This window comes from Trichoplusia ni, chromosome 18 (genome assembly GCF_003590095.1).
Source record: "Trichoplusia ni isolate ovarian cell line Hi5 chromosome 18, tn1, whole genome shotgun sequence".
In the NCBI taxonomy this organism is placed as follows: Eukaryota; Metazoa; Arthropoda; class Insecta; order Lepidoptera; family Noctuidae; genus Trichoplusia; species Trichoplusia ni.
In genome coordinates this window covers 6,295,787-6,309,847 of record NC_039495.1, presented here as the reverse complement: position 1 = coordinate 6,309,847, position 14,061 = coordinate 6,295,787, and the positions used below count along the sequence as shown (strand labels likewise).

Sequence of the window (14,061 nt, the reverse complement as noted above, 5' to 3'; positions counted from 1 at the left end):
AATTGGGTTTATTTTACAAATATGATAAGCGGTTATCTACCCGATAATAAACAGCGTTATATTGTTATAATGATGTGAATTATAAATTAGATAGTTTATCGGACGTTAGTAGGTACCTAGCTAGAGGAAAACAGGACAATTTTACGGGAATTTTAATACAATTAATTTAAAATAATAAAAGCATTTCTGATCGCATCATTCCTTTAAAATGGTTAAAAACGTGTAATATTTTTTTTTGGATTAGCTAATTTTTTTTACAAATCAGCTACTAGTAGAGAAAATAACACCTTAATAAAATGAAGTTGACCAATTAATTAATCTACTCGGAATTTATCTCAAGCACGATCAGCAATAATCTCATTTATCTTAAACCAGTTCGAGTAACAGAGATAACACTGTCAGATTATTATTAATACCAAAATCCACAGGCTAAACAGCGTGACAGCGGTAAAATTTAACCGAGGAATCACACGCACCGCCGAATATCCATAACGGCCATTATAGCCGTCACAGAATTGTGAACGCGACTGAAATGGCGCGCGACCAATCGGACGTTCAGATTTGAATATGGAATGTAAAACCGCGGCGACCTTCATAAATTTAGCCAATAAATGTCAAATTTCGAAATGTTTTTTTTTAAAGGGCGCTCGCTGCACTTGTAGTTGTCATTATTTATAAGGCATAATAACAATGTGATGTGCCAAAGATGTGTACGAAAAAAATGATAAACAGATTTTTTATTTGTAATTTTTCGGATCGTAACGTGTAGGAATTTGTGAGAAACTTATTTTGCATGTTTATTACTATAATTGAACAAATCAAACATGTAACAACTACATGCTAATTTGGTAAGCCAAATTCCCGTCATAAACGAACAATAATAATTATTATCCTTGTTTAAAATATCTATTGATAACAGGATATCATGACTACCGGGATAAGTTGGGATTTCATTTTTTCCTAATTAATCTCGGCACAAATTTGCATTGGCTGAAGGCACTATTACCACTATACAACTTAAAAAATAAACTAAAGCATTTTGTCGCAAATTAGACAATAATCCTATATGTACGAAGATAGACACACTATCTTTTTAATAGTTAGTGAGTACATGTTGGGACCTTTACGATTATTGTATTAGATTTGTAACTCTACATAATTGTGTACAAATGCTATAAATTATAATACTCGTCACGATGGCACGATAAAACAGTCTTAAATCGTTCTGGAATAGGCACCAAGAGAATTGAAATTAGCTCAGTCGATAGTAATGGCGTCAGTTCTTTCTTCAGCTTGGCGTAATTAAACTTATAGGAACTTGTAGTTTTCATTTAGTTTCGTATTTACGATGATTGATATAGAGAGCAGTTTTTAACCGATCGTTTCATAATACTAAAACTCAAATGTAATTGAAACAGCACCTTTTATCATGAAACTTTAAAGGTGGGCTTTTTGTGTCGAAAAGAGACGGAGCTATGCACAATGTAGAGCCCCATCTCTCTTCCACGTTATCAAAAGTCCTGTCCGTTGAGCTCATAGTGCAGGCCCTGATCTACTACCGGTACGAAATAAGCGGTTGTACTAGGTGTTACACCCAGTAATAACATATGTTAATAAAACTTTATTCAAGCTAAGCTTTATCGGTCGTAAAGCCAATCCCATTATGTTCGCACAGAGCTACCCACTTTATGGACCTATATACCCACGTATATAACGCTTTCGAAGTACTTCGGACGTAAAATCGTGTACATAAAGGATTTATTATGTTACTCGTAAGTATTTAATCCTTATGTATGAAAGAAAATGGCGGGTTTAAACTCGTATTGAATTGGACGGGATCGCGAACTAGGGGCGGCCTCTCATTGACGTGCACTTTATTCGTTTACCATTTCATTTATTATCCGTTGAAATATTCATGTGAATGCTTTTCAATGTGTTTCTATGCAATTAATAATACTGAAGATAGTTGTTCTAAAGGATGTCAATGTTTTACGTTGGATACAGAAGCCGTTTCTATGCATAGAAAGAACAGCTATTGATCATTTTGCTTACGGGTTGACGATTTTAGATTTCAAGTCTCACGATGTTTTTGCTTTAGCGATGTGATGGTTTTCTTTTTTACCTTTTTGATACATTTGTAGTAAATATAGAATGGTTGATATTCAATCTAATGTAATTTGTGATTTATATGCTTTCATATACAAATGACCTGAAAAAAATCTGGATGCAATCCATTACAAACACATGGTGATGGTCCCAAATTTTTGCGAAGCCCGATAAACAATCATTTATATTCAATTTTCCAAAGACCTCTTCTCTAGACATTTTTACAAGCCTTGATCGATTCCCTCAAATATATGAAAATAACATAGCAATTGCACTTAAGTTGGACTTATCACTACATTACATACAATACATTTGAGCTATATGTTCAGCGCTAACATTGTTGAGGTGAGCTGTTTCACCCAACATACTCTATAGCTTTTCATTTGTGACCTTGGCATGAAAAGAGCCAGTTACATAAAATTTTCAAGGTTGGCTTTGGTCTCAAATGGTTCTCTTGCCACAGCTTCTATACTGAAAGTCAACCACCACTTTTACAGTAACCTCCCTACAGTTGTGAACGCAAGACGTTGTATCACACTTCGTAGAGCAGCGTAACTCTTCCAAAACTGCACCAATCTTTCTCTATAAGTGGACGTAGACCTTTAGTTCTGAAGCTGTATCAACTATCTCCATGTATCCTAATGGGTCTTGTGTGGCAGGACGTGGCGAGGCAGGCGGCGCGATGGCGTGCGCCGGCTGCGAGAAGCCGATCCTGGACAAGTTCCTTCTGCACGTGCTGGAGCGCGCGTGGCACGCCGCTTGCGTGCGCTGCGCCGACTGCCGCGCGCCGCTCGCCGACAAGTGCTACTCGAGAGACAACAAGCTCTTCTGTAGAAATGATTTCTTTAGGTAAGACTGTTTTTATAATCATCTTCGGCATTTAATCACGTAATTTTTCTGTTGCAAAAAGTTTTGGTCATGTATTCTCAGTCAAGCGAAACCTATTTAAACATTTCATAAGCGCTTTTCAGGGGTCTAAGTATCAAAATATAAGTATATGGTAAAAGTATACGTTAAGTTAAGAGTACAATATCTATGAGCAGCTATGTTTTACTACTTAAGTACTAAATAAAGATTCTGCAACGCTTTAGCTTATCTAACGAAGGAAAGTCTTTAATATTATAATCGGTTATTATTTTGTAAATAACAAACAGAGTTATTAGAATGCGTCAAAAGGTTCAGTTTTAAAACAAAACCAATTCGTTTCAAGACGACTCCTAAATACTGAAGCTCCACAACAGTACGTAGCAAACTTACGATTATAATTTGCGAAGTTCTCGTATTTCGGAACATAGCACGAATAGCTTTGGCGCCAACTTTGCGCACGGAACGTCGATTGAGGGCACACGATGCACTTCTGATTGATTCGAACGCAACACATGGATTGAGTAACACTCCGTAATTATCTGCTGATGGAACGGTTTGAAACTTGAAAGTATAATTTAGATGGAATAGGTGTGTATGCTAAATGTAAAGAGGGAAAATGTAGAGACGGATGAACTTTGTGGTTGATGACAAATGTTGCAAAGATTTTAAAGATGTTTTCGGTTCCTTGGAGATTGCGAAAGATGTTTTTGCGCAGTAAGGAGTTCAATCCTTGTGTCGCGGGAAGTTTCACAAGCACTGAAGTCTAATGCACAAGACACCTCAGAACAAGAGTGGATGACACAAATGCCTGTCCTCTGCGGGGATTGAATCTGTGAGACATAGTGCACTGTAGGTTTGGCGAAGATACTAATAAATATGCAGATAGTCAAAAATTAAACTACCCACATTAAAGCTAACCAAAATAAGTTTAAATACCGCAAACAAAAACTAAAAGTTTAAAGACTACAAGAAGCCAAGTACAAAATCAAAAGCTTAATATAAAATTTCAAACACTTAACACGCAAGACACTGTGTCGCGAACTTGCAACTTTCCAAGCAAGTGTAAATTCTCTGTGTCGGTCCGTGTCGCTTGTTGGAAAACATTAAGCTCAAGTTTTGTTGTATACTATTCTTGACACTTGAAATTTTGCTTCCATTACTCTTGGTGTCATGAATTTGGTAGTTTACTTAGTTAGTAACTTGCTAGACTAGAATAGAGGAAGAGTAGAATTTAGTAGCAACAATACGAAAATAATCTACTGGTAGATACTTATTGTTACAAAAAGGTAAAGTTCGTGTCGTTTTTGGCGTGATCTTAGGAACAACTAAACCGATTTTTTATTACTATTTTTTCTCGTAGAAAGTAACAATATTTTTGTGTATATGTGTGTGTACGTAGCCATTATAATGTACATATGCTAATCCGAAAAAATACCAGCTAATGAAATGGACACGGACGAAGTGGCTTAGCAAGAAAAAATAAAATTCCCTGAAGTTCTTAGATACAGGACGGAGTTTCATTAAGTTTAAAACCTTTTTACGGCGTTCATGACATAAAACTTTTTTTTAATACTAATACGCGTCAAGTAAAGGCTATCAGTGTCAAAGCATGTCCTTAACTGTAGCCAAGTCGGGAAAACAACCATCATTAAAAAATATAAAATAGGTATAATTAGTCTTCCTGCCGTTCATTAAAAACATTCCGGAGTCCAGTATTTCTTAGTTTTTGTGTTGAATATAAAAAATAGATTTACACGTCATTAAAGAATCATTTGCCGTTTGATAAACAAATAAACAGTCGCAGTAATGATGTACGGAATGAAGAACCTTGTGTGTTTAACCTGTGCTTATGTGTTGCTAGGATTAAAACTTGTAAGGAAATGAATAAGGAGTATATATTTGCTTTATTTGATAGGTTATTCGAGAAGGTAGAATAGCTCTTTAGCCGTGGTAAATGTTCTTAGTGGCTAAGATGATTGACACAGTGATCTTTTTCAAAACGAATTCTAAGTTATCTGAGAAAATAACTTGCAGGTTTTCGTGAATGTATGTAGGTAATGAATGTTTTAAAATTTCCGACTATTTTGATAAAAATAAACAATAAAATTTGTTAGTTATAGTTAGGTGGCAATGAACCGGTCGCGCTTTAGAAATTATGGAGAGGCCTATGTCCAGCAGTGGACTGCTATAGGCTGAGATGATGATCTATAGCTAAGAATCTTCTTTGCCAATTATGTTTGCCTGCACACCTCACTGTTAAGCATGAAGAGCTTAACTATAGGTAATCTGGAGTGAATATGGCTAGCTATTAGTCTATAGGTAAATGATGTAATACCATTTTTTATATCACATAGGACTGTGTACAACTATATAATAATTAGTATAAAAACAAATGATTGCAACAGCAACAAAAGCTTAAATATCTGCGAAGATTATTATATATTTAATGTTGGTAACCCTGAAAACGAAGCCATCTTGCTTATTACAGTAAGTAGTTGTTTTATTGTGCTTAACATACATTCAAGGAATAAATTATTATTTTATTATATTATGTATTTAGATGTCGCGAATATAGAAAACGATTTTTCAGAAAATATGACCAATATTGTAGTTTTTTAAAGTGTATTAAGTAAATTTATAAAATATTATATGTTCTGGTAATTAAAATTACAACATAACATAAAATAAAAACAATATATTATCGTACTTATAGGTAGGTACTAGAAGGTTAATCTCAATGTACGGTTGGCACAAAAACCAATTAATGAAAAACGCAATTTTTTTATTTATTTTTTGTTTAGTCCTTTATAATAATTAACAGTCAACAAGTCTTGTACTATCTTGACAGTTTCAAGTCTATTTCACGTCTTAATGACAAGTTGATTAAAAGATCTAGACGTGACAGATTTGTCACGTAACGACATGCATGTCTCGTTCCTAGGTGTAACTATTATTAATCTATTCTGCAATTACTATGCACATACCAGACATTAAATTATGTCATCACCTTTGTCACGTGACATAATAGTTGCAATTATTTGTGCACATGATGGATACAAAAACTTAAGTTACCTTTGATTGAAACTTTGTTGAGGTATAAGCCGCCATCTTGATTTTAATCTGTATTGACTCAATACGGTTTAATCCTTCGTTCAACTTTGTGACGTCATAGCAAAGTTATATGCGACGGTTTGGTTTCAATGTTGTCTTGTCAGTGACAGTTGTGACAGCTACAAAATATTAAGACATTTTCGAAAAATATTGAGAGAACTTTAAGTTCATTTTTGCTCACTACTGCTACAGAATACCCACGTTAATCAGCCTTTTCTCGGGCTGCCTTTTTACAAAGAAATTCTTAAAAGAGAATATCTACTGCCTTAGTTTAAAGACATGCCAGAAACTTTAGCCAAAATAATAATTAATCTATCAACATCAAAAGCTGTTTTTCTATATTTTATCTGCAGATAGTACAAGAAATCTAATTGGAATGACATTGCAATGTGCGAGACGAAATAGCTTTAACCTTTTCAAAACAAATGACATTCCCGTTGTTAAAACTATTGTCGTTATAAATGTGTCGCTTTGTGTGCATATGTCAGCTAGCATATGTAAGCTATGAATATAAGTGATATGTTCACTTGTTACGTCTCGCATAGTGCCCGCGGTTTATCATAAAAATAGGTATTTGGATCTCTATGTTTCATAGTATATAAATAAATCTATCTGTTCATTAGCGTTTTAGCTATCTCCGTATAAAATTTTACAGAAATTATTGCAGTGGTTTGATTGTGACGGCGTAACAAAAACACATACAAATTTTTACCTTTTTAAAAATGAGTATTTGCAAATGACCTCGTATGAAAACTATATTATATTATGATATTAATTAAATATATTCGTACATGTAAATATTATGCCTGTGTTCAAACCTGTTTTAAGTATCATATTCCGCAGTTTCTATTTTTATCGATCATCGATCGTAATCAATTAAAATCATTTCGTTATGATGCATAATTTGACCTGTTAATGTATTTATCAATGACTTGTTTTGACTGATGATGTCAGTGTTTTGCGAGCGTTCTTTTTTTCGTTTTTAATTTTCTGTCATATTTCTTAAAAAAAAAATGATAAAGGAATTAGTCCTTTCTGAACAGTTGTTACAAATCAAATAAAGCTAATGTTTAAAGATTCTAAAAAAAGAACACAAAAAACTTTATGTTTTAACCCGTAATTGGCCAAAATAGATATTATACATAAATGTCTAAATTACAGGGCGCCAAAAGTTTAAAAAAGTAACAGAAAAAAAAAACAAATTTTGTCGCAGGTCAGGTAAAGGCGGAAAACGGTTCACTTACGACTTCCGTTGACTTGATGATTTAATTCAAAGGCCAACTGTCTTAGGGTTCCATGGGAACTTATGATATAAATAAGTCAATAATAAAACTTTTTATTGGCAGTGTAGCATCACTAAATGTTGGGTCTTACGGACCTCTAACATATAGTACCTTCAGGTTGAATGAGTTTTGAGTAACGAAGGACTTGTGTAATGGGGAGCACCCTAAAAAAATATTTTTTATTATTTTAAATATTCTGATGAAAGCAAGGACTTAAATAGCGTTAGGGAAAATGTCAGATATTGGGCAACGTCAAAGGAAAGAACTAAGCTGAACATTTTTCTGTTTTGTTATTTTAAAATTGGTATAGATAAGGCATACCAGCAAAAAGCTTAACGAAATAGCGTTTTTAAATTAGCAGTAGGTACCTACATTAAAATGTACTAATATCTTGAGAAATAAGCAAGTGTATTTATTATACAACAAAGATGTCTGCCACCAACTTCAAAAATGAATCCTATTTTCAATTATTAAACTGTATTTTAATAAACATTGGCAGTCGTCAGGTATATTTAAAAGTAATTTTAAACTAGTGACGATTCAAGGGATTTAATAGCACAATTAAAGTCATATTTACACGACTATCAGAATGTTATTAAATGACAAATGAATGCTATGTTATTCTATGTCGCTATCAAGTATTGAAGTTTTATTAAATATAGGCACCTACCTATCTATAATATCTATTATTATTAAATTATAAGAATATTATTCTAAATAATTTACGACATTGCAAGATATACATAGTGCAATATGGTGGTAAAATGTTATTAATAAAAATTGATAAATTTTATTTCATTCTTAAAAAAACAAACATTCATAAAAAAAGAAAAATACACGGAAACGTTGACGGTATTTGATTTGATGACGTTTTTTATTTGATATTATACTCTGTGGTGACATTTCGACTTCCGAAATGTAAGTGACTCCATTTCCGCTCTTTGACAGCCCGCCATTATTGCATTAGTTTTTGAATCGACGCTTTGTGTATTTAAAGCTTCATTTTCAAGCGTTTTTTTAGTTAGTAGTGTGTTGTTTCTTGAATTCAATATTTATTGAATTAATAATAGACGTGGCCACACATACTTATAATAGGCATTGCACTTCCCATCGATTTAAAAAAAATGAAAATTCTGTAGGTACAAGGTGCTTCCTCGGCAAGCAAGTCTTAGCTATATGAAATATTAATTAATCATCTTAGTCTTAGTCATAGCTAACTATACCTATGATAGGTAAGTAATATATTCTTAAAATAAATTAGTAGTGACAATTGTTGTCGTAAAATGATATTAGTTGAGCATGAGAACCATCTTGATTATAACTTCAAAACACCTGTCATACTTCAATTTTAATGTCATCAGTCGACGACATAAATCATCTTTAGCTGGAATTGTCTTAAAAATAATTTGAAAGACCAAAAGGGTCTGCCCTCCGGCCATTGCAAACTCAACTAAGGCACTTGGCATAAAACATTCAACATGACGTGAATACAATTAAAAAACTGAAACGGATTTTTGCTTCACGTAAATTGATGAATGTTATAATTAAATTTAATTTGCATTCCATCAAAGTTCGTATTTTTGCAACGAATACGTCTGTTTTTTCTTTTTATAATTTACATTTATTTTGATACATTTCATGACGGTGACTTTCCCCATAAATCTAATGCTATAAAAGTTCGTGAACCGCACCTTTCACCTTGTTTGAAATTTAAAACTTTTTTTTTTTTTGTAAATTGGCGGCAACAGCTGAGATATGACATGGCGCGTTGCCAGCTTCATACGGCCAAGCCAAGTTTATGTTTTATTCATGCGGCCTCCATCGTTTATGCAAATGGACCTGGTAATAATTCAATGTGATGATAAAATAATAAAAAAACAACATTGCGGCTAAATTTCTTGTTCGCAATGTGTTTTAGAACTTAAGGGTTTTAGTTAAACCAATAACTTTTTAAAAGTTTGAACTTTTTAATTTGATTCGAAATTCTTTACGAGATTTTCATAAACTATCTTTCTTTTAAGTAATATAAAGAGAATAAGCTCTACACAATGATGAGTCAAAATCATAAAACGCTACACGTGTTTTTTCTATAGAGTTTGCTGATTTCTACAAGTTTTACATATTTCTGGTTTGATTTGACCGATACTTTACGATCTGTCGGCCCGATTATGGGCGATTACAATAAATTATTCAATTACAGATGAAATTTTGAACCGGATCAGGATTGACGAATGTAGACCTCATTAGTGGTGTAGTGACGTCATAATGTAGTAAAAACAATAAAACCATTGACATACATGAATGACTAGAAAAAGTATTAGTTTTTTATTATAAAACAGTAACCTGTAGTAAGCTAGTAGATTGTTTCTGTTTTTCTAATTCGAACTAAATATATTTGACTTGTATCCGAATCTAGGTGAAAATATGTGTTGATCTCATTAATTTGTTAATACATAGCAGTGTATTTCGTGTCATTAATGTTAGTCTTACTAAGGTCAGTATATAGGTAACATCGATCCAAAGAACAGAAAAAAAACAGCTCTTTTAGAGCGCCTCTTCTCTCTGCCTAAAGTTTGACTATGGCACTTCTGAAAACCTGTCAGAGCACAACACGGTATAGAGCTTCGGCTTCCTTTCACAATGGCAATGAACTGACCGATCACTTGTTCAATTTAGACAATCAGTATTGACAGAAAACGATCCAATGCAAATGCACGAAAATGACAGGTGCAACTAACCAATTATACGAAACGTGATACAATTTTATTTTTAACACTAGCTGTTGCCCGCGACTTCGTCCCCGTGGGTAGAAGAGATAAGTTATGATTTACATATACCTGCCCTGTTTTTTTTTTCACATTTTCCATTGTATCGTCACTCCTATTAGTCGCAGCGTGATGGTTTATAGCCTAAAGCCTTCCTCGTTGAATGGTCTTTTTAACACAAAAAGATTTTTTCAATTTGGACCAGTAGTTCCTGAGATTAGCGCGTTCAAACAAACAAACCAACTCTTCAGCTTTATAAATTAGTATAGATTAGTATAGATAAAGAATTCTACATCTGTTTCAAACTATGGACTAGATTGCACAGCCTAATCACTATTGATTATAAATTATATCCTCGTATCTCAATGTGACCCTAGAGAACGGATTATTTCACAATGTCAGCGATGCGATCAATAATCATCATAAATAACGGCTGGCCATTAACAAATATCAACGAAAATGTTAATTGTGAATTATGGATGGTAGTTTGAACTCTTCTATGTTTGTAGTGTGGACTTTTTGGAGACTACTTTATGAGTAAGTAGGTGTTGCTCGCGACTTCATCAGAGTGGTAATGAAAGTTAGGAGTTTTTTGAAATTGGAATAATAGATTTAGAGTGCACGCATTTTCTCTCCGTTTTTGTATAATATTCTGTTACGACTCTGATTCTACTGTCATACCGTTATGGTGTATTACTCTATAGCCTTTCTCAAGAAAAGTGATAGCTAATACTGCGTTATTTCCTGAGATTAGTTATATTATGGTAATTATTGTGTTTGTATCTAGGTTTAGACTTTTAAAGTCACACACCTTAATATTGTAACTAGTGTATCTATATTTTTAACTTACAAAATAATAAACAGTTCTATCTGATAAAAAACTGTGCCAAAACCTGATTGATAGTTTTCCTTATGCACGTTTACGATATCACCATAATAAGCACAGATCTATAAATCAATCGATCGTAGGATTAATAACTCAAAGGCACTTCAAAAGTGTCACTAGCCGATAAAACGTAAAAAAAATATTAATTTATGACGTCATAAATAGGTAGATAGTACAGTACTAGTTTATGTGAATTATCGTGCTGTTTGCAATATATTGCTGTTGATGTTCGATTGCTTAAGACACCCTAGCCGAAGAACCCCGCAATGTAACACAACTTCTATGATCACTCATCCGATAAAATCGTTCTTATTACAATACATTGTCGTCTAAATTCAGTCGCTTACGATACTGTATTAGCGTTGCCGCGCAATGTATCACAACTTATAATATGTCTCACTTGTCTTAATCAAGTTTTACAAATAATAATCCTATGTACGTGATTGGCATAAAACAACAAGTTCTTAAGTGCTCAGTGCTCTGTACTTACAAACATGTTTGTCAATCACGTTTTTTTTACCTTTGACAAACACACGTACACAGCCGAACCTTTATACATTTTTCCCGCGGTTTTCGAATCAGTCCATTAATTATTACCTACTTGTTCTATTTACAAAAACAAGCTGAATATTTTAAAAATTAAAATAAATTAAAAAAACATTCTATGGTTTATAGTTGCACAAATTATAAAAAGAGTATTTATTTAAAATAAAGAAAACATAATTCTCTACTTAAGATTTCTTATAAAAAATATTTTTAAAATTGGAACGCTAAAAGATGGCGTTGTTAGTCATCCTTTAAATCATTATCGATGGATTCTGACTAGCGTAGGTACCTCCTAATTGCCAGACTAAAAACACATAAAATATGAATTAATGCTTTTGAAAGAACTTAAATCTTATAAAAACGGATAACATTTATTAGACCGCTACTAGACGACCAAGTTGTTTTTTTGTATTTAATCGCTCACCGTTGTAACTTTAAGCTTTAGGGTTCCTCAAGATTAAGTTTTTATTTCGTTACAGTTATTGGAAAATCGTAAAATCATTTTGTTTTTAAACTTGAGTTAAATAAAATGATGCCTACGTAAGTTTCAATTATTAATTTTAAATACTGCATTGTGTTAATATTAATCTTAATAGTTCAATCGTATTTCAAAAAATCTAAAACTAGATCAATTCTCTAACACTACGTTATAACGGTGTTTTGTCCTTTCATTTCAAAAAAGAAACAAAATAGGCGCTTGTTAAAACTTCTATTCGAACCTCCTTTAAGCAAACTACATAGAGTTGAGTAGATAACTAATACTGGCCAACAATGTTACCATCGATCGCAGCTGACCGGTTTGTGGGTAGAACATTAATCATAGTAATTTGCATAACACTCACATGTCGTCGTATAAGCCGAAAAGGTTATATTCGGGCTCAAAGCCCTAATGAACGAAATAGTTTTAAATGTCTAAGATAATACCTCATTTATATTTTAGAAATATTTGTACTTAGGCAGTACCTACTGAATCATGTTTTTAAGGCTAGATAAAGATTTAAAATGTCTATACGTGGTTCAAAAAATTGCCAGTTGAATATTTCTGAGGCGTGTACTTATTCTAGACTGTTTTTAAAAGAAATCATGCCAATAATTGTGTAAGCGCAACAAAAGTGTAAAACTGAATATAATAGGTATGTTCTATCACTCCATGTTTGAATTTGAAGTTAATCTTGTCATCATTAGGAATAAGCAATGCAGGCATCGCTTTGAAATACATATACGACAAAACAACAAGACTACAATTCTATATAACTTAAAACACGTGTGCTGTCAAATCATCGTACCTGTCAAAACAATTTACACCTTAAACATTTACTAAAATGACTTATTTTGTTGTCAGGCGGTACGGCACCAAGTGCAGTGGCTGCGGGCACGGCATCTCGCCCTCGGACCTGGTCCGCAAAGCTCGCGAGAAGGTGTTCCACCTCAACTGCTTCACGTGCCTCGTCTGCCGGAAGCAACTCTCCACCGGCGAAGAACTCTACGTCTTGGACGACAACAAGTTCATATGCAAAGAGGATTATCTCGCCGGGAAGGCGCCGACACAGCATTGTAAGTTTTCTCCACACCTAATTTACGACTTGTAACCTCTTTACAACCTCTCTTTATATCGTCAAACACATTCAAAGATTTTTATTGGATATCACCAGATAAGTAATATTTTATTTATGCGCTGTGATGCCGCCGCCGATGCCTGATATTATCTGTACGTATCCATTGATGAACGATCGTGCAATTAAAATGTGAAAGTTGGTAGCACTTGTTCCAATTTTAAATTAGACAAGGTGAAGCTTACATTGATAGCGGGATGTGAAAGGAAATCAGTATCGAACTAGACGTATGGCGACAGCTCGGGTCAATGTCGTACAAATAATGTGAAATAAACAACTAGATTACTTTGAATATTGCACTATTCTTGTCAGTTGACTATACTTAACAATATTTACGTAAGTCCAATCAAACATCGACATACGCTTGTCACGTTAACAATCACTCCCAATGTTGCTATATGAAAAAATAAATGAGGTCTTTTATTGTCCTCACTCGGTCTCAGACCCAATCGATGCAGAATAATTACTTTTCTAAAACACGACCACGTCTCCTTCAATTTACGAACGTGACATGTGAGAATTGCATTCTCGATTTAAAATGCGTTTTTTATTGTTTAAGAACGTATCACGGCAACAATAAAACTCGGAGCACCCATTTTGAAATCGGATTTTTCGATCAATACGAACCGTAACAGAATCCAAGTGAAAAAAAGAAACAAAAAGTCCAAGGCGTCGGACAAAAAGCCAACCGCATTACACATTAGCCACGTCTCCACGCGGTAGTGCTGTAGACATCTTTTTTTAGCTTTTTTATTTACCGCATTGTCGAAGGCAACACCTTGACGTGAGGATGAAAAAACTGATGGGTTGTAGGCACGATGTGATCGTGAGGTGCGGACCATTCAAATATAATATGGCGATAGTACAAATATTTTGATTGGCAC

At 33.7% G+C, this 14,061-nt stretch overlaps 1 protein-coding gene across 3 annotated transcripts in view; it reads left to right on the top strand.

Annotated features, from left to right (window-relative positions):
* The window catches only part of LOC113502873 (LIM/homeobox protein Lhx5), a 60,421-nt gene that overhangs the window by 8,032 nt on the left and 38,328 nt on the right, over window positions 1-14,061 (top strand). For all 3 annotated transcript variants that reach the window (XM_026884609.1, XM_026884608.1, XM_026884605.1), the window contains exons 2-3: window positions 2,766-2,955; window positions 12,907-13,118. In XM_026884609.1, coding sequence (XP_026740410.1) covers window positions 2,766-2,955; window positions 12,907-13,118 — 402 coding nt within the window. The remainder of the gene's footprint in view (window positions 1-2,765; window positions 2,956-12,906; window positions 13,119-14,061) is intronic.